Genomic DNA, 19414 nt, shown 5'->3' with positions numbered 1-19414 from the left:
TGTTTTATTGTTAGTGAAGATTGTAAAGTTGCTATAGTTTGTCATGAAAGGGGAATGTCTCATTTTGAGTGCTTACAAACTGGAAAAGATGAAAGTCGAAAAGGAAATGAGCTCTAGTAGATTGTGAAGACATTTATTGGGGTTGTAGTGTATGTTCTCCGTCAATATTTAATGCACTTTGGGAGAATTGCTTGAACCATGGAGGGATATCATTCATGCCATGCAACTATGACTTTGGGGTTTGGAATGTCATCACCCATGTTTCCCCCCAAGATGTCAAGGAAATGGCTCTGGGCCTACATATACGGGCTGTGGGTGATTTATCACTCTGGAATGGCTTCATGCAGATAAAATAACCAGACCATTAATGGCCTCGCTTTTTACCCAAGGCTGCAATAACACATGACTGCATTGATAGGGAATTCTAAGAGTATGGTTCCCCTTCATTTTTCCAGGTTTTGTTAAAAAGGCCAGAAATCTGTGGGAAGTAGTGTATATGAGGCCTTTTTGGCCACATTTAGTGCACTGCTATCCGTTCAGAAACCACTGCCAAGTAGGTGAAGATGTACATGTGAACATGGCAGCAATTCAGAATCGTAGACAGCATCATAAATACTTTGCTGATCCTGTAGGGAAAATTGGGTATTGGGCAATTGTTTGATATCATAGATGCTTGATGCTTGTGGATCTATATTGTAGGCTATGTCCCTACTAAGCGAAGAAAACACTGTATTTGTATTCCATCCACACTACATGGCAACTGTGTTTTCAGACCATTTTCAAAATTTTCTTTTGAGAGCATTGATGAAAAATCATGTTTTCCCGGTTGGAAAACACTGGCATAGTGTGAATCGAACACCAAAATGAAAAAAGATGCATTTTACCCACCTCAGTATGGACATACACAGCTCAAGTCATGAATGGTAGTGGGATTATAGGTAAGTGTATAAGGGTTAATGCACATAAATCTATTTTTGTGAACGCTCTAATAGTGGATTCATGATTCTGTATCTCTTAGGCATGAAACACATGCAGAATTTCTTTCTCCAGTATTCCTCTCATCTTGTGGTCATAATTTTTGGTTTTGAGTTGTGTGAAATTGCCCTGCATGCCTTTTCTCTGCTTGACTCCCATATTAATGAGACGTTCATCTGCCTCCAGATTGCTTATGGATTTGCAGGAGAATTCCCTCTGGACTTTTGAATTAGGTCAGATGTTAGTTTTCAGAGCTGAGGCCCAGAGGATAAACAGGAGGCTGTGTGCTGAATCAACAAGTGTAAAAAGCTTTGATCTTACTGCACCAAGGAAGCCCTGAGGGTGCTTCTGTGCTTTGTCTGTGAACGGCCAGTCAATTCCACTGTAGACTTGGTTCTGCCTGTCGTAGCGTCTGTCTACAGCGTCTACAACCCCCCCTCACCCACCACCACCACCCCCACTCCCATCCACCCACGTCCAGTGAAGCAAACAAGCTTGCTTGCCTGCTTGCTTGCTTTGTCATTGTAATGAGGCCAAGCCAAGGCCAGAGGTGTCGGCAGTATGATTCTCTCTCTCTGTCTCTTTCTCTCTCTCTCACTCACACACACACACACACACACACACACACACACACACACACACACACAGCCAACTCGGCTGCATGCTGAAGCCTTTCCCTCCTTCAAATACTGCTACACCCCCTCACCCTCCCCGTTCCCCAAACTCCAGTAGAGGGGAAAAAACAGAATTTGCTGCCTGAGTCTGTCTGAATGCGCTGAGGCGCTCAATCTTGCCTTTCACCCCTCCTTCAGTTTTTTCTTAGCCCACAGTCAACAAAGAAACTCTCCCTCATTTGGACTGCCTGTATGCAGTTGTGAACACTGAGACAGCAGCTGGCTTTGAGTGGCAGAGAAAGGGGGGGAGAATCGATTAGGCCTGTCCAGCGCTCTGCGTGAAATTGCAGCGTAACTGTGGAGACCACTGTGTTTTCTTAGGGCCAAAGGTGTCCCTGCTTGGAAATAAGCCCCACAGAATCCCCATTAGCACTCCTTTTCACAGGAATATGAACCAAAGCTAGGCAACCGTCACATGCTAATTCTTTCCGAAATCCGCTGCTGTTGGAGGAATGCTTATTACGGAAAAAAGAGTCAGGATAACGGCTCTAGTGTCTGTGGTTCCTGCAGACTTGATTATCTGTTCATCAATGGTACTAATATACTTGCATAACACACGCAACTATGAATTGGCTTGAAATGGAAATTGTAACAATGGCGTGCTTTGCCGGAGTGCACCATTGGAAAAGTGATATTAACATTTTCAGGTACTGTTGACAAGGCTCTTCTTTGTTTTATAATTGAGACTGAGGAAGATTTGGCAGAGTTAACTATTGAGAGAGACATTTCTTTTTTATGGCTTCAGTAGGACTTGTGATCTGTAAACAAGGAGCCATCGATCATTTTGCTCCAGGCTGAAGGCTTGTTTCACACCATCAGTCTCTGCTTCCTCCAGTTTTCACTGTTGTTCAAGAAATCCTCCATGTAAAAATAAAATGACTCCAAAAGACTAATTTTAGGCCAAGTTTAAGAAAAGCTCTGAGACAAACAGACCTGTGCAGCCATAAACCTTCATTGAGGCATGTCACAAAAACTCAGCATGTTGCTGAGAATAGAGCTAATAGGTACCAGGTCATTTGTGGTCAGCAGTTTTTAGGAGCTGCTGAGCAGTTAGCTATGGTTACACATGGGCTGGTGCGCTCGCCTCCCACACAGTGTATCCACAAGCTATCCCAGTGTTTATTATAATGATTAGCAGTCGTAATGGTAGTGATAGTAGTAGTATTTTGAATTACTCTAGACAAGTCTGCAGGCACCCTTCAGTCAGTCATCCCCATCACGATTACTGATCATGACTGAATGTTGATTTGACCTCATTGCACTTGAAATGGCATCAAATAGTAATATAAATATAGTAACATCAACTTCTGGTGATTTTTTTCCCCCCTCTTATACATACAGATGCAAAAATGGCAATTGTGAAAAGCATTCGGTTTGCATGTGAATGTATTATTGACTCTGGGAAAAAACGGACAGTAATCATAAATTTGTCATTCAATTAGAGATTGAATTAAGCCCAGAACAATTCTGTATTGTTGAGGCTGTTTCCTGCATTCTTCAACCAGGATCCCTTTTTTCAGGGAGTGAATAACTAATGTTGGGATTGATTTGCTGCTCAGCTGTGGCACTGATGTTTTGAAATTTGACTTTTGGCTGGCACCAGTCCTGCCTTGGCAAAAGGCTGGCTGATCAAGGAGCTGTTGAATGTAAGATGGATTTTTGCCAGGTCAAGCCAGACTCAGATGAATAGGGGGTTATCGGGTTTTTGTATCGGCCTATATCACGAGCCGAAGTCTGATTTCTTTGTACTCTCTTTTCTCATTTTTCTGTCAACACTGCTGTACAGGGAAGCCAGTTCTGCTAGCTCACATCAAAAGCTAAAACTAGCAATAGATTTTGTTGTCTATGACCTAGCCATAGCACCGCACCCCCGTCCCACCCACCTTCAGATGACAGCTCCTTGACATCAAACGGACAGAGTTACCCAGAGGCCTTTGTGCGGGCTCAGGTGGCGACTAGCAAGCCCCTTGAACCCACAGAGTAATGAGTGACTAGGCAGTGCCAGTGCAGGTGAGCACCGCAGGTATTCTGTGACCGCAAGCCTTTGAACCTGCCGGGGGTGTATGAGTGTGTGTCGGGGTGAGTGAGGGCCTCTGTGGGTGGGTGCTCGAGTGCCTCTGTGTGTGTGTGTGAGTGCCTGTGGGTGAACGGATGTGCGTGCGCGTGTGTGTGTGTGTGTGTGTGTGCGTGACAGAGAGAGAGAGAGCGAGCAAGCCTGTGGGTGAGTGGATGCACGGGTGTGTGCCTGTGCGTTTGTGTATGTGAGCGGACAAGAGCCCCCTAGGGATCAGGCTGTCAAGTGACAGTTGCGTAGTGATGATTGATTTGGGGCTCTGCTTGGTGGGCCCATGGGATAAGAGCCACGTGCGCACCATAGATTTCTACTGTGTACAGCAAACAATTATGAGGTTACTGTGGTGATATTAGGTAGACAGCGAAAGAACTTCTCTCTTTTCATAGTGATGTTGCCTACTGAACTGCTGATTTAAAAAAAAAAAAATGGCAGGGTAACCCTAGTGGTTAAAGAGGTTGTCTCCTAACAGGAAACTCCCAGGTTTAGTTTCCATAATACTGAATCCCTACCTGCTCCTAAGAATGGCACATACATCCTTAACTCTATTCACTTGGAAACCCAGAGTAAGATAATGTTCTACAGAGAGCCAGGTTGACCAGAATTGGAAAATACATTGACATAGTCTGACTAAATCTATGCAAGGGTGTTTATTTATTATTGTTGCTGTGTAATTTGCTTTAGACCTTAACTTTTCTCCCCCTTTTTTGACAGGGACCTGCGGAGTAACATGATCAGTCGCATTGAGCCGGGAGCGTTCCTTGGGCTGCCAGCGCTCAAAAGACTGTGAGTAGTTGTGGAGCCTCTGCAGCTTCATGGTGTCATCTTTTAATGTGCTCTCTGCAGGTGTCTTTGCATACTCTGCATGCATACCACATTAAGTCCCCCTCAGCCAGCATAACTCAATTCTAGCAGTTCATAGCAAGGCGAGATGGAGTGCTTGCTATCGTTATTTGCCATGTGATCATTAGGGTTTATGAAAACTGCAAGTCAAAAGATACATGATGGGCTTGCAGACAGGGACTTTTGTTTGGTTATTCTTGCTTTAAAATTGAAGATTTTTCGGTTCCTTGCACTGACAAATTCTGTTGGAGTCTATACATTGTTTGGACCTTGCCTGTACAGTATGCATGGATATTAATATGATTTAGGGAAAACCAGCTTGACAGCTTTCAGCAGAGACTCTCATCACACATCTTGTGTTTCAAGCAGTTGTTGTTCGCATCTATATGCGCAGCCTGCTGTGCATGTGCGAGCAAGTCCATAATGGATCCCGTGTCTATAAGGGAGCATGGTCAAGCTGCAGTCTGCTCGTATGCTTGGCTTTCTCAAGGCCCTGCTGGCATTCTGCCAGAGACCACTCCAGACAGCATGAGGCCCTATCCACTTTCACACACACAAGGAAAGGAGGGTGGGGATCCATTTGTGTGTGTGTATGTGTGTGTGAGTGTAGTGTGTGTGTGAGTGTAGTGTCTGTGAATATTATGTATAGGCGGTCATTTTAATATGCAGAGGACATATACAATAGGATGGTAGGAATCCATCTGAGATATACATATTATGTGTGGGCCAGATTGTATAGTAGTGTGTTTGTCTTTGTGTGTAATGTGTGTGTGAGTGTGTATGTGAGAGAGAGGGAGAACACGGCATGAATTGGAATCATCCAACAGTACCCAGTTGCTGCCAACGTAAACTTGAGTTTGGCTGCTGCTGCGGAGCAATGAGAGCGAGACAGGAAGGCCGTCAGCTCCTTGGCGCAGACACTGCCTCATTTCCCCCTCCCCGTTGCATATTCATACCTTCATACCTATATGTCCTCTGCATATTAAATTCGCCTCCCACGCATGATAATCATAAACAATTTCCCTGTCATCACTTGAGTCACCTAAAAGTGATGGCAGTGCGTCTTCCAGAGCACAGTTTGGTCGTCTCAAAATACCCCCCCCACATGTCTCAGTTCATTTCAAAGGGCTGGTTTTGTTCTCTCGGCTGTTGTGGCATTTTCCATGAGCAAAATGGCTGAAAGTGGAAAGAGCAAAAGAGTGAAGGAGAAGATGAGGTAACGGGTGTCCTGAACCCTTGGAATGTACACACAGAAGCCCTGTGCTGAGTGTTGGCACCGGCCCACAAATCCACTTGACATTTTTTCTTCAGCTTTTGGAAGATGGCAGGGGAGTTAATTGGCAATGAGGACGACATGGACATACACATTGCCTTTCTCCGTCAGACGGCTTTGACATAGATTGAGCCCTGTCCCTTCCTCTTTATCTGTCTCTGTCTGCAGCTCCTCTAGCCAGTCTTTATTTTCTCCATCTGTCTCTCCATCTCCCTCCTCAGAAGTGCCTAATTAGATTTCTGCTCATTTAAAGGCGTGTCATTTGGAGAGCCAAAGAGATGCTGCTGCTGGTTTTACCTGCATTGTCAAAGAGGAGCAACGGGGACAGTGAAAGAGAAAGTAGTAGACATTTGGCTATTATAGGATTCACCACAAGAACTGTCCCAAGAACTCAGGAACCCTTTTGTTGAACCGGAAAGCCTTACGCCTGTTTCCACCAGAGGAACCAATTGCTCTTTCTGCTCCATGGGTTGAGTTCCTGTCCTCAAAATGGTCCCTGTAACATCAATACTCTCTTGAGTTCCCGGGAACTATCAATGCAGTTTTAAAAATAGGAGCATGCAACTGCAAACACAAATTTCTTTGAAGATCTTTCAGTCAAGAGATTGATAGGAAGGTAATTGTGTGAAAAACAAAGCGTTATTCTCTGCTTGCGACTGCATGACGTCACAGTGTATCTCCATTAGTCCACGTGAAAGCAATTTCCTCCTTTCAGAGGAATTTCAAATGCAACATCACTACAGCACAGTAGTAAATCATGAACATAACGATATATTTGACATCTTCCATGTGAACAGTTTTGCTCTTGTCAATGAACACAAAAGAGGCCCGGGAACCCGCTTCAAAGAGTACGATCCGGAAATTTTGGCTGCGGAATATTTTGATGGAAGGGGGATTAATAGAATAACACTCTCATCCCTCAACAACTACTGTCAAGCTGCTGTTGAGCAAACCACATTACCCTCACCAAACCCCTGCTTCAGAGGCAAACTATAGCAGACTGGTTTTAACGAGTAGTTACAGGTAGGTTCTAGGCAATATGGACAAAATCAAACATCACAAGATTTTTGATCAAATACCTCAATGTTGATATTGTGACGATACCGTGAGGATGATTATTCGTGCTTTCCCTAAATATTTACACAATAACATTTTTGATAAATAATCACCGGTAATGGCTATATAATAACTAATGTTGTGAAGGCCAATAATAGAACAGCTATAATATTATAATATCCAAAATCCCTGATGATATCTAGTATCATATCACAATATCAGTATAATATTTGTATGCAGCCCAGACCTATTTACAGGTATAAATGTCCATGTAATTGGGCAAATATGAAGCAGGACATTGACGGATAAAGAATCTGCATACTTTGCCAACTTTCAATGGATAAACAAACAAAATAAACATTCATTAAGTAATGAGACAGTCAACCCAGTTGTCAAGTTAAATCTGGCGTCAGGAGACTAACAGACTGGCGTCGGGAACTCTCCTTATACACCCTTACGACTGGACTAACATCTGATCTGGTGGTGGTCAGGTGGTGCCTGGTGGTCCCAGTTGTCTGGGGTTCATTATTAGAGCTGGGAGCTGAGGTGTAGGGTGAGCTGTTGGTTACAGCCGCGGGGGGAAAGGCAAGTCTATCCCTTAAGCCACTGAGATCTCTTTACACACAGATTGTTGCAGGCATACTCACCCAATGCATGCATGCACATGCACACTCGCCCACAGTCTCTCTCTCTGCCGCTCTCTCTCTCTCTCTCACACACATACATGCATACACGCATATGTCGCCTATGGATCCCACTGGCCTCAGCCCCCTTCACCCCACATTCCATCAACAGCTGAACAGCCATTGCCTCAGCCTTAATCACATTGGGCTATTTTTGCATCTGCTCTTCATATCATTCACAACAACTGAAGCCACTGCACTGAAACGCCCCTCTGTGCTGTTAATTTGCTACATGCCTGTGGCCAAAAGACTGTGTGTGAGATTAGACTTTGGCAATGAACACTGGGCCACCAGGCTCATAAAGAAAAGCAGATGGAGAGTAGTAGAAATTAGCTGAAATATTATTATTTTACTGGCATTATTGGGTTATGTCAATATAACAGCAATAGAAAAATCAGTGATTGACACGTTTATTTGCGTGATCTTTAATAAATTATCATTTATTGTTGTACTGCATGACAATACAACACTGAATAATGTTTACTGTGAAAATGAGTTTCATGTTAAATAAACGCATCACTCAAAATCATCTCCCAAGTCTTCTATCCTTTGAAGTGCAGTACTTGTAACCCCAGTATTCGAATCCAGGCGATAAAGTAAGATGAAAGTTTATCCCTTTAGCTAAGGAAGCCCCCCTCCCTCGCTGCTACTGCATTATCCTTCCCCTGACACATAATGCTAGCACGAATTGGCAAGCCCGCAAAAGGCGGCTTTTTCTTCCTCTCCAAGCGGAACTAATAACCTCACACAGTAAATTCCCCAGCTGCCACCTTAAGGACCAACAACAATAATTAAAGAGGCTTGGATGTTAGCATATGCCTGACAGTCATTTTCCAGGTATCACTTTGTGTCAGTATCATATTCCTCCATCACCACAGGATATACTTTTGCTTGTGGGTTGAAGTAATCGTCTACCTTTTTTTTCCCTGGCTCTTATTTCTTTACTTGGCACTTCTCTATCATATGATCACTCTAATAGGAACAGAAGAATACTTGTTACAGCTGCTGCCTGGGTGCTGTGACTTTGAACTTTGGGAACCCTGCAACTGGTTGCTTTTGATGTTGGCAGTCTAAGAATTTAAGGTTACTCGACTGCCATGCTGAATGCAAGAGCCTAAAATGTAAATATTGAATTATAATCACATATGTCAACCTTGTTTCAGCCAACTTGATGTGGCTTAAACATTTAGACCTGCGTTGCTTTTGCTTTACTCTTCCCTGACACAGTGTTTAAAAGAAATTGACTATTGAAGTGCTGCTGATGTGTATTAGTGGAAAGTTTACTGAGGTTGACATGGAGCTTCAAGTGAATGATTGCTTTTCCCCTCCAAGCTGTTTCGAAATGTTTGCACATTAGGTGTAATTCACAGAGGCAGGATCAGTCTTTTCCATGTTAGGTCCTGGAATCTGTAATTCCTTACAAAAGGCCTCAACAATCCCAGACACTTCCATCTGATGTTTGCCAGAGACATCATGTCAGGTCGCATCTAAAGGAGAAACACACACTTTTGACGTGTTTGACATTAATCATGGGCGATTAATCACCTCACAGAGTGTTACTCTGCCTTTGATGTGTAGGTTGCCCCCCAGGCCAACACAGACATCATCTGAAATTATCTCGAAAAGTTGTAAACCTGACAAAAGTGAATTTTTGGGCTCTTTGCCTCAGCCTGTCTCTGTCAACTCCTGGCTCTCCTTTTGAAAATCCTGTCTGGCTTTATTTAAGTGACTTGAACATACATTTCCTGGATTTAATCAATTTGTCACATGATTCCATTTGGTTTTTCACGGCTTATCTTGTTGTTTCATGGCCTTAGTGTAACTTTATAATTAATGGTTGCTCAGATCGTTGTAGCTGTCATTCTGCATTGTTGTTCGAAGTGTGGGCAAAACAAACCAGAAGCTTCTTTTCTGTTTATACCACAGAGACTTATCTAACAACCGCATCGGCTGCCTCAATGTGGACATCTTCAAGGGCCTCACCAGTCTGGTCAAACTGTAAGTCATCCTATTGCTGTTGCTAATATCGCCCTCATGTCAGATGGCAATGAGACATTCTGCTCTTATCTTCTATGAACTCTTAGATGTTTGTGTTACTTTTATAATAATGAATGTTTTTCTGCTGGATAATCAATGACTATGTCAGCCTTCGTTAACGTAAAGCACATTACCTCATCAGCTGTTTTGACCAGTTTCTATAAAAGGGAATAAATCATCAAATGTTGTGCTTTTCTTTTCAGAAACCTTTCAGGGAATATGTTCTCCTCGTTGTCTCAGGGGACCTTTGACAGCTTGGTATCTCTGAAGGCACTGTAAGTGTGAGGCGGAGTCAACATGTCGCTCTAAAAGCATGTGATCCCGAGGTTATTTGCCATGAAAATTAAATTAGCCATAATGTTTTTTTTACCAGCATTAAATAAAATACAAATACAAGATGGCCTTTGTTCATGAGGCAAACCCTGTACTAATTAGTCACTTAAGTTATGGCTGCATAGTACAATTCATTGCAATAGATACCTCCCCAATGGTAGTGTAATACCATTGAAATGATTTTTTGTGTGTGCTGCTGTGCTGCCGTGCATCTGCAGCGACTTTCAGACACCGTACCTGCTGTGCGACTGCAACCTCCTGTGGCTGCTCCGCTGGATCAAAGACAGAAACATCGCGGTGAAGGACACCATGTGCTCCTACCCTCGATCTCTCCAGGGCCAGCTCATCACCTCCATAAAACCTGAGCTCCTCACCTGCGGTACGGACCCGCACAGAAGTACATCTGCATACATACACACATAGGTTTATGGATACAGTGATACCGCTTTTCCACTACAATACAAGCGGTGGAGAAACCCTCAGATACTTTGTTTCAGCCTAGTGCTCTTTCTATAATTCAAAATCAGTGTCTGTGCATTAGGTCCAAGCCTAATAATAAACGTTTGTTATATTTTCAGCATTTCACAGAGAGATAGCTTACCTGTATTAAAGTTGAGCAGGTGCACAGAGTAACAGAAATAGCATGCATACATCATTCTTATTGCACACAATAATTTTGATGAATGTGCCATTCTTGTATATAAAACACCTAATTTAGGAGATGATAAAGGAAGAATTTAGATTAATAAAAATATTTTTTTAAGAAATTGGGGTTGGGCAACGACAATGAATGTTGCAATTTCTCAAGACAATATTGTGATATTAAAATTTGATTACTTAAAGGTTACCTGCAAACATTGCTTAATATGTGATTCACTCACACCACCCCCATGCCTGTCCTGTACATGTTCACACATTTCAAGTACTCACATTAGGAGCAAAAAAAAATTGGCACACCATTTTCTATTCAGCATACATACTTACCTGTATGCACACTGAAAAGGCTGGCAACACAGCCATGTCGAGATGTGCAGTCTCACTTGTGCACACTGAAGATTAATCGCTCTGACACTTCAAAAAGGAATTGTTCATCATTTCAGTGAAGCTATCTGATGTGTCATTTGTCCAGTCTTGAAAATGTTGAAAGGCTGAAATAAGTCCTGTTGAATGATAACGTGGATAGTATTGTCAAAATGGCGAGCTGTCTCTTTAATTTCTTCCCTTTTTGGTATCAGAGAAGCCGGTGTTTGGGGAGCAGGGGCTTGTGCAATGACACGGAAGATAAGAGAAGGGCCACGCAGGCCACTGCTGCCTTTGTTTGTACTTGCTCATGTCTTATCAGTTTGGCACTCATCACAGTGAGGGGTTATGAAATACATGGCACAGATCGAGCAAGAGCCAACTGCATGACATGAATGACAAATAGCACTAAACTACTCCCTATCCAGAATTCAAAGCACTGTTATTTTTCCCCTGTTTGTCCAAAATATGCCAAGGCTGACAAAAAGGAATTGTTTTCCTGAAAATGTTTAAAAAAAAACAACCTACAATTTTGTTTTTGTAACAAATAAGAACCAAGTGAGAATTACTCTCTTGAGAGAAATGAATAGCACATCCTTTTAATCAGTTTTTTATTAATTACTTTTGAAATGTCAGTCTTTTTGTTACACTGCTTCATGTTAAAACTCCATTCTGACTTCCTGTCTCCTGCAGACGCGCCCCTCGAACTGCCCTCCTTTCAGCTGACGCCATCCCAGCGACAAGTTGTCTTCCAAGGGGACAGTTTGCCTTTCCAGTGTCAGGCCTCCTTCGTAGCCGAGGACATGCAGGTGCTGTGGTACCAAGACGGCCGCATGGTGGAGCCTGACGCTGCTCAAGGCATCTTCATCGAGAAGAGCATGGTGCAGAACTGCTCCCTCATTGCTAGGTACTGCTGTGCCGATGTTTATGCGAATAGTGGGAAGGCTGTGCTTGTAGATTTGTCATTGGTAATGCATATTTTGATTTCACTCTCGGCCTCAATAATTCTGTGCTTCGGTTGATGCATCATTTTGCAATCCTTCGCTGTTCTTGGAAAATATTTTGAGGGTGATGTCATTCATTTTTGTCATCCCCTGTAAATGTTGCCTGCATGTTTTGTTGTTTGTTGTGTTTACAACAAGATCTCTTTTTATCTGTTCATTCTATGGGGAGTAATTATATTTAGTGTGATTATTTGACATGTGTGTTGATTCTTTATTAGCTGTGTTATGTATCTGCAGTTTGGCTTGCTGCTACAACAGCTCAGTTTCCCAGTAGGATAAATCAAGTGCCCCTATCTGTCGAGGAAACAAAAAACACAATGTTCAGTAGGGTCATGGGACTTAAGTAAATTCATTGTCTTGACTGAGAGCGGTAGTCCACCAATGCCTAAGGCCTATTCTTCTGACTGCCTTGTTGTAACTCTGGTTCTTGGCCAGCATCATGAATAAATCTTCTTTCTCCTCCAGTGCGTTGACCATCTCCAACATCCAGCCTGGTTCTACGGGGAACTGGGAGTGTCGGGTTAGGACGAGCAGGGGTAATACCACCAGGACTGTCCACATTGTGGTGCTGGAGAGCTCCGCCAAGTACTGCGGTCCTGAGCGTGTCTCCAACAACAAGGGAGAATTCAGGTTGGTATATACTGACACAGTTATTGTCAGAGGCAGTACACAGGGTCAAATGTAGCTGCTTCTGATCTTGTGAGAGAGTCTGTTTGTAAACCTGACTTGAATTTTAGAGGAAAGAAGTAGGTGAGCTGGTATATTGTTGAGGTTATCAGTCAGGCATCTCCTTTCACAGAAGGTAAGTTGAATTAGGCCAACAATATTTCCAGAGGGCTCCTTTGCAAATTCTTGTGTCTGATCCAAACTAGAATCATCTGTACTACTCTGTGTTCAGCCTACATCTTATTCCCCAGTAATTTTAAACTTGCTGTAAAGGCACAGCCAACCTGTCTGGCTCGAAACAACCTACTAAGAATTTCTGAACCGGCAGCAAACAATATGCTTATTTAATGGTAAAGTTTGTTGTTAAGATTAGACAAATTGTCTTTGTCATCTGACTTGGTCATTTGTACAGTTTAACCTTAAAGGTAAACCTAGATCTGCTCTCAAAAATGTAATACATTTGGGAAGGATGAACCAGTGTTTATTATGTAAATGGTTCTGAGAGATTGTTTATGTGCTCCGAAGCTGCAGCTTTACAGCTATGCCAGCCCTTTGGCACCCCCTTGTGGTCAAACATATGCATGATAAAGCAATTTCAACAGCTTTGACCTCATTGGTTACATTATGTTGCTACTGCTGAATATGTGCTTGCCTTTGGCAAAACGTCTTATTTTACATTTTATTCTGGGTTATTTACATTATATAGTTCAGTTGATGCTAAGGTTGGTCCATATATGACACAGCTGTCAAAGACATTACAGGAAACAACTGGTATTACTTTGGGTACTTCCAGGTGGCCACGCACCCTGGCAGGGATCACTGCCTACCTGCCCTGCAACAGACTGTCATCGGGCGCGGGCATCTACTCGGGCAGCTCTGGCGAGGAGCAGCGGGCTTGGCGGCGCTGTGACCGTGGGGGGCTGTGGGCAGAGGAGGACTACTCCCGCTGCCAGTACCAGAAGGACGTCACCAGATTCCTCTATGTTATCAACCAGGTCAGTGATTGATTGGTTAATTGGTCTACTGCACGGTCTATCTTTTATATCTCGTTTATTGCATTTTCAACCAATTTTATCTATGATCTGATTTGTATCTACATCCTTCTTATGAATCTGTGATTTTTCTCCTCGGTAACTTTCTGACCTTCACCGTCATTCTAATCCTTTCTGTCTTCTGTCCGTCTTGCCCTCCTTTGTTATCGTCACACTGTTTCATTTATTTTTCCAATTTCCTCTCTCACCTCTAGCACTTGTCCTTCTTTGCTTGATAACTGTCCATACTGATATATCAGACCATTTCAAGTTTTAGTCCTGAATCTCTTTGTCTCTGTCCACTAGATGCCTCTGAATGTGACCAATGTGGTGACGAGGGCCCGGCGGCTGCTGGTCTGCACAGTTGATGCCGCCAACTTCTCAGACAAGATGGACATAATCTTTGTGGCTGAAATGATCGAGAAGTTTAGCAAGTTTTCCGAGAAGTTTAAAGATGTAAGTAGCAGCTGCCATCAAGTTCCACATCGTCAAACTGACGTGCAACCAGGCTTTTATCAGATCATGTTGTGATTATAAGTAATTTAAAAGAAAAGTCATTGGTTTGCATGTTGTTACTGGAATGAACTTACAGTAAAAAACAATGGTTGTATTTCGTGTATTAGCAGGTTCACGGACAAAGACAAGGTCTTCTTGTTTGACTTTCATTTCCACACTGCTGTAGTCCAAACAAAGCAACCTTGTCTCATACAAATCCGCAAAGGAATCAAAATGAGCAGGGATAAGATCGGATCTGGAATGAGAGATATGTGGGTTTTTTCTCCCTGAAGCTCAGGGTTGAAAATAAATGGGATCAGATTTCCACCTCTTGCTGGGATTTTTGTGGTGCACCTGGGTAGTCAGACCTTATAGAGGAAGGGTGAGAATGCGACACCAGGAAACAGACTTGTGGCTTAGACTGGCAGTTCGAGGAGCTGTAGCCAAAGTGATGATGTGATCAAAAACACTTACGTTACCTATTAATGGAGAGCTTCGGGCTATTCCACAAAATGGGATTATCACGTTAGCCTGATAACTTTAAAAAGTCTTAAAAATGTCTTCTGAAAAGTTAGGGTTAGGGTTATAGATAATCTGAGTGTATAATGCATTTGCGTTTGTGTTGACACGGGTTGCCCCTCTCTTGTCTCCCAGCTGGGTGAGGTAATGGTGAGCATGGCAAGTAACCTAATGCTGGCTGATGAGAGGGTGCTGTGGATGGCCCAGCGTGAGGCGATGGCCTGCTCCCGCATCGTCGCCTGCCTCCAGAAGATCGCTGCCCACCGCCTGGTCACGGCTCAGGCCTTCTCCCTGGTCAGTCATGTTAGCAACACCGTGTAATGTTACATTACAGAATTAGAATCGCCATTTTCATTTGTTTTTCCGATGTTTTGAAGAGGTAAAGCCCTTTTCATTCATCAGTAACTTTGCACATTGTCTGTCATACCCTGTGAAAAATGTAACTTCAATTGCTGGCATAAACATGCGAGTGTTTTCCATGCTGAACATGTTGTATGTCCTCCCAGACATCCCCCAACATAGCGCTGGAGGCCCATGCTGTCAGAGCCAGCGACTGGAACGGTATGACCTGCATGTTGTTTCAGAGGCCCAGCCCGGAGCGCACGCCGGGCCAGGACCGGCAGCTCACCTTCAAATGCAACACCACCAGCACCTTCTCCAGCATACTGCACAAGGTCAGTTCATCAAAATGTTTGTGTTATTTTGCCATTGATTTGGTTGCCCACTTGCAACAAGCCATGGCCCATAGCTTGGAAAGCACTGGAATAGAGGGATACTTAAGACTTGCAAGTCAGTGAAATTACGTAGTTTGTGCTTCTGTGTATTTATTTTTCATCATATACCTGGGTCCTCATCCCTGCAGAGCACCGTGGTGGAGGCGTCACTGCAGCTTCCTCAGTCTCTCTTCTCCCAGTCTGTACTCCCCGGGCAGACAGATGACACGGTCTACAAGCTCCACCTGCTGGCCTTCCGCAACGGCAAGTTCTTCCCCTCCACTGGCAACTCCTCCCAACTGGCTGATGGAGGGAAGAGGAGGAGTGTGGCCACGCCTGTCATCATGGCCAAGATAGGTGAGCTTGAGGTGGAGAAGATGCCCGACCGATTTCTACGGTCTCTGGTGTAGTCATACATCATTGATGTTATAATGAGAAAGTCTGCATTGTTTTTCTTGTTTTTAATTTAAATAAGTTGTGGCTGCTTTATAGATCACATGACATGGTCAAAAACCCATCCCATTTGATTAGGAGAGTTATTATTACATAAGTGGATGTTTTGTCTTGTTCCAATCTAATACCCGTGTCTCTGTGGCTGATCAGACGGCATGGCTCTTCGAGGCCTGCGGACCCCCGTCAACGTCACCCTGCGCCGCTTCGCTCGCGGCTCAGACGCCGTGTCCGCCTGCTGGAACTTCAGCCTGGTCGGCGGCCAGGGAGGGTGGCAGAGCGACGGGTGCCGCATCCTGGCCCACCACGACAACTTCACCACAATATCCTGCGATTCGCTCGGCAACTATGGCCTGCTCATGGTAGGACTTCATGTGATCGGCAGCCGTTATGAGGGCCTATGGTTGGATGTTGTTTCTTGTGAATGTATTGTGTTTAGTGTGTTTGTGCTTCAGCAAATTCCCAAATGTGAGACAGTGAATCAGGAATTGTTTTGGCTGTCAGAACAATCTGTACAAATGACATCAATGTGCCGTTGGTTGTTGTTTCCATAGAGTGATGTGACATAATGATCTTATATGAATTAAGAACTCCAATACACTTTGTGTCTTATCCAGGATCTAAGCAGCGTGGAGTACTTCTCACCCAGCATCCAGCCCCTCCACCCGGTTATCTATGCCACTGCCATCATACTCCTCCTCTGCCTGCTCACTATCATCATCAGTTACATCTACCATCACAGGTAAGATCGCAGTGGTTTGACTAAAAAATGCTAACAGAAAAATGTTGCATTATTCTCAACCAGGATGTACTGCAAAGAATCCCCCAGTCAAAACCTCCCTGAATCACTTATGGTAACCCAGGGGAGGCAGTGTTCACATTCAACCATGGAAATTTGACAGCTCAACAAATAGGATATGAGAATGGTGTAATGCAAAAAGCATACTTTTAATTACTGGCTGCATTGTTTTAATTTCATAGCCACTGGATGATCTTCTAAGGCAATTTTTGCTCTGAGCACCCATTAATTTCTTGCCCTGCCTGCCCAGTGTAACCACAATCTTCCCTTGTCCACTTTTGGATTACATATGCTTATTATTGGCCATAATATTAATTTTTTGAGAGTGGTTATGAAACTACATATACATCCATCTTTTTCAGCTCAAGTTGAAATTCTCACCATCTACCGTCTGTCTTGTCCATTACAAGTAAATGCTTGTACAGCAGACATTTTTACCCGTGTTAATTCTGTGTGATTGTCATGTGCCCGTGGCTCCAGGTCCGTCCGTGTAAGCCGCAAGTGTTGGCACATGTTGGTCAACCTCTGCCTGCACATCTTCCTCACCTGCGGCGTGTTTGTGGGTGGCATCAATCAGACGCGCTACGCCAGCGTCTGCCAAGCAGTGAGTATATACTACCAAGCCGTCAAAATCCCCCCACCCACACACCTCCAACACAACAGCGTGTTCTGTTCCAGACGTGACAGGCAGCAGTCAAAAATGAACGAGAGCTTCTTGGATGTTTTCAGGATCTAGAAAAGGCTGCCTTTGGCTAAGTTCACCCCACTCAAGAAACTTGTAGGCGCACAGGGAGAAACACAGAGAAACGTACAGTAGATGCTTTCCATAGCTTCAGGCAGTTCTAACTCACCCTCAGAACACACACACACACACACACACACACACACACACACACACACACACACCATGTTCAGTATTGAGCCATATTACTTATTCATTTTCCTTTTGCAAAAAGTGCCTGCTTGGCTGGAAAAATTTTGGCAAAGTACTTGCTTGTTTATTTACTTTCTTCCCTGTGGAATGCAGCTTTAACTCACAGGTTGATAATTTCAGGAGTAATTTTCCATCTCATGCAATGATGAGGTATATAGGATGAAACTGTTCAGGAGTCACACATGTCATATAAAACACACCCATGTACTGGCGTCCGGCATTCTTACATGAGGGTTTGATTGTGTCTCTGTTGTTTGATACATGTCAGTTCTCATTTGAACTTTTTATTTTGCAAACTCAATTCCTGCTCAAACTAACTGAGCAGTTGTATTACAAAATGAGATCTCCACCAGCTTAAACAAATGGCTCACCCTCTTCCAGGTGGGAATCTTGCTGCATTATTCCACTCTTGCCACAGCTCTGTGGGTGGGCGTGACCGCACGCAACATATACAAGCAGGTGACACGCAAGGCCAAGCGCTATGAGGAGCTGGACGAGCCGCCGCCCCCACCACGGCCCATGCTCAGGTAGGACACTGCAGCACCCACAGAGAAGTCAGTCAGTTACAGAACATAGTATGCACCACATTTTTTGTAATTGACTTAAAACGGGGAGTTGAACCCCAGAGTGGAGAGAAAGTCAAAGAACTGGAAAAGATGTCCCTTTGTCCCACAGTTTCACATCAGCAAGATCCCCAAGTGCATAAATCATATAAAATTGCAGCATGGATCAGTTCACGTTGAGCATTAAATTACAAATTAAAAAAATTTCATCAGCGGTATCCTTGTAATGTAAATGGAAACTAGAACACCTACAGTATTTTGTAATTGAATTTCATCTTTGTGGTCTTTGTGTATTATGAGCAGTTTCCTCGACAAGCAGATGAGTCATTTAATCTGAACTGTCAAGATTTGAACAGATCTGAAGATTTTGTCTTAACTGGGTTCAGTGTAGTTTTAAGCCACAGTATGAAGTTGATGCTTTTTCTTTTAATTGACTTAGCAGTTAGTACCATGTTTACATGTGACAATTTGTAACTTACATGTTAAATATTGATATAGTTGATAGTCCAATTCCCCTTGTTCTCAATGGTCATGTTTGTTGTGGAGACTGCCACTTGGTGTCAGTGTAGAAGCCTGAGATAATGATGGACTCAGATGTCCAGCCCATGCCCATTTTCACTGCCTCCAAAGCAGGGGCTAAAGCAGAACCCTGTTCACTTCTTCCTCCAACAGGTTCTACTTGATCGGTGGAGGAATTCCCATCATTGTCTGCGGCATCACTGCGGCAGCTAACATCAAGAACTACGGCAGCCAGACCAATGCGCCATAGTAAGTACTCCTAGCTCAGCTGACACATTTGTACAGAAGGCAATTATTCCTCAATATATGTTCATGGAAATGCTGTCACATTTTATCTGGGCAACAGTATTTGTCTATTAAAGAGCCCTCCACCCACTCCCAATTCTTTTCCATTCTGTCCTCAGGAGAAATTGCTTTGTTATCGTTTGGCCAGACTGTGTGTATGAGTGTGCGTCACTTTCGTACATAATGGATATTTTTGTTAGGGTACGAAAAGTTCAGTCTCTGAAGTTCTGATTATAAAGGTCTATTAATGGTTTGTGCATCCAAGCACCGAGCAACGGCTGCTGTTTTCACCTAGCCCCCCTCCCCCTCTCCTACAGTGGCAGCTGTTTAGATTGCCTTACGTCGCTAACTAATTGAGAAATCTGTGCCCGTATCTGTCCTTGGTGTTTAATTAATTTCCAGCTAGCAAGACAAACCCAGCCTGTATTATTTAATGTAGTGGAACAAAAACTCCGCAAATTGGTAAAAACA

The 19414-nt window shown here is 43.5% G+C and overlaps 1 protein-coding gene across 2 annotated transcripts in view; it reads left to right on the top strand.

Annotated features, from left to right (window-relative positions):
- The window catches only part of adgra3 (adhesion G protein-coupled receptor A3), a 32947-nt gene that overhangs the window by 11300 nt on the left and 2233 nt on the right, over window positions 1-19414 (top strand). For both annotated transcript variants that reach the window (XM_030075884.1, XM_030075885.1), the window contains 16 exons: window positions 4435-4506; window positions 9502-9573; window positions 9816-9887; window positions 10164-10324; window positions 11659-11872; window positions 12435-12599; window positions 13429-13630; window positions 13973-14122; window positions 14816-14974; window positions 15187-15354; window positions 15543-15750; window positions 15997-16205; window positions 16461-16585; window positions 17123-17246; window positions 17958-18103; window positions 18812-18907. In XM_030075884.1, the coding sequence (XP_029931744.1) occupies window positions 4435-4506; window positions 9502-9573; window positions 9816-9887; window positions 10164-10324; window positions 11659-11872; window positions 12435-12599; window positions 13429-13630; window positions 13973-14122; window positions 14816-14974; window positions 15187-15354; window positions 15543-15750; window positions 15997-16205; window positions 16461-16585; window positions 17123-17246; window positions 17958-18103; window positions 18812-18907 (2343 nt within the window). The remainder of the gene's footprint in view (window positions 1-4434; window positions 4507-9501; window positions 9574-9815; window positions 9888-10163; window positions 10325-11658; window positions 11873-12434; window positions 12600-13428; window positions 13631-13972; window positions 14123-14815; window positions 14975-15186; window positions 15355-15542; window positions 15751-15996; window positions 16206-16460; window positions 16586-17122; window positions 17247-17957; window positions 18104-18811; window positions 18908-19414) is intronic.

This window comes from Myripristis murdjan, chromosome 18, assembly GCF_902150065.1.
Source record: "Myripristis murdjan chromosome 18, fMyrMur1.1, whole genome shotgun sequence".
Classification (NCBI taxonomy): Eukaryota; Metazoa; Chordata; class Actinopteri; order Holocentriformes; family Holocentridae; genus Myripristis; species Myripristis murdjan.
Note: the sequence above shows the minus strand (reverse complement) of the source record. Positions and strands in the feature narration are given on the sequence as shown.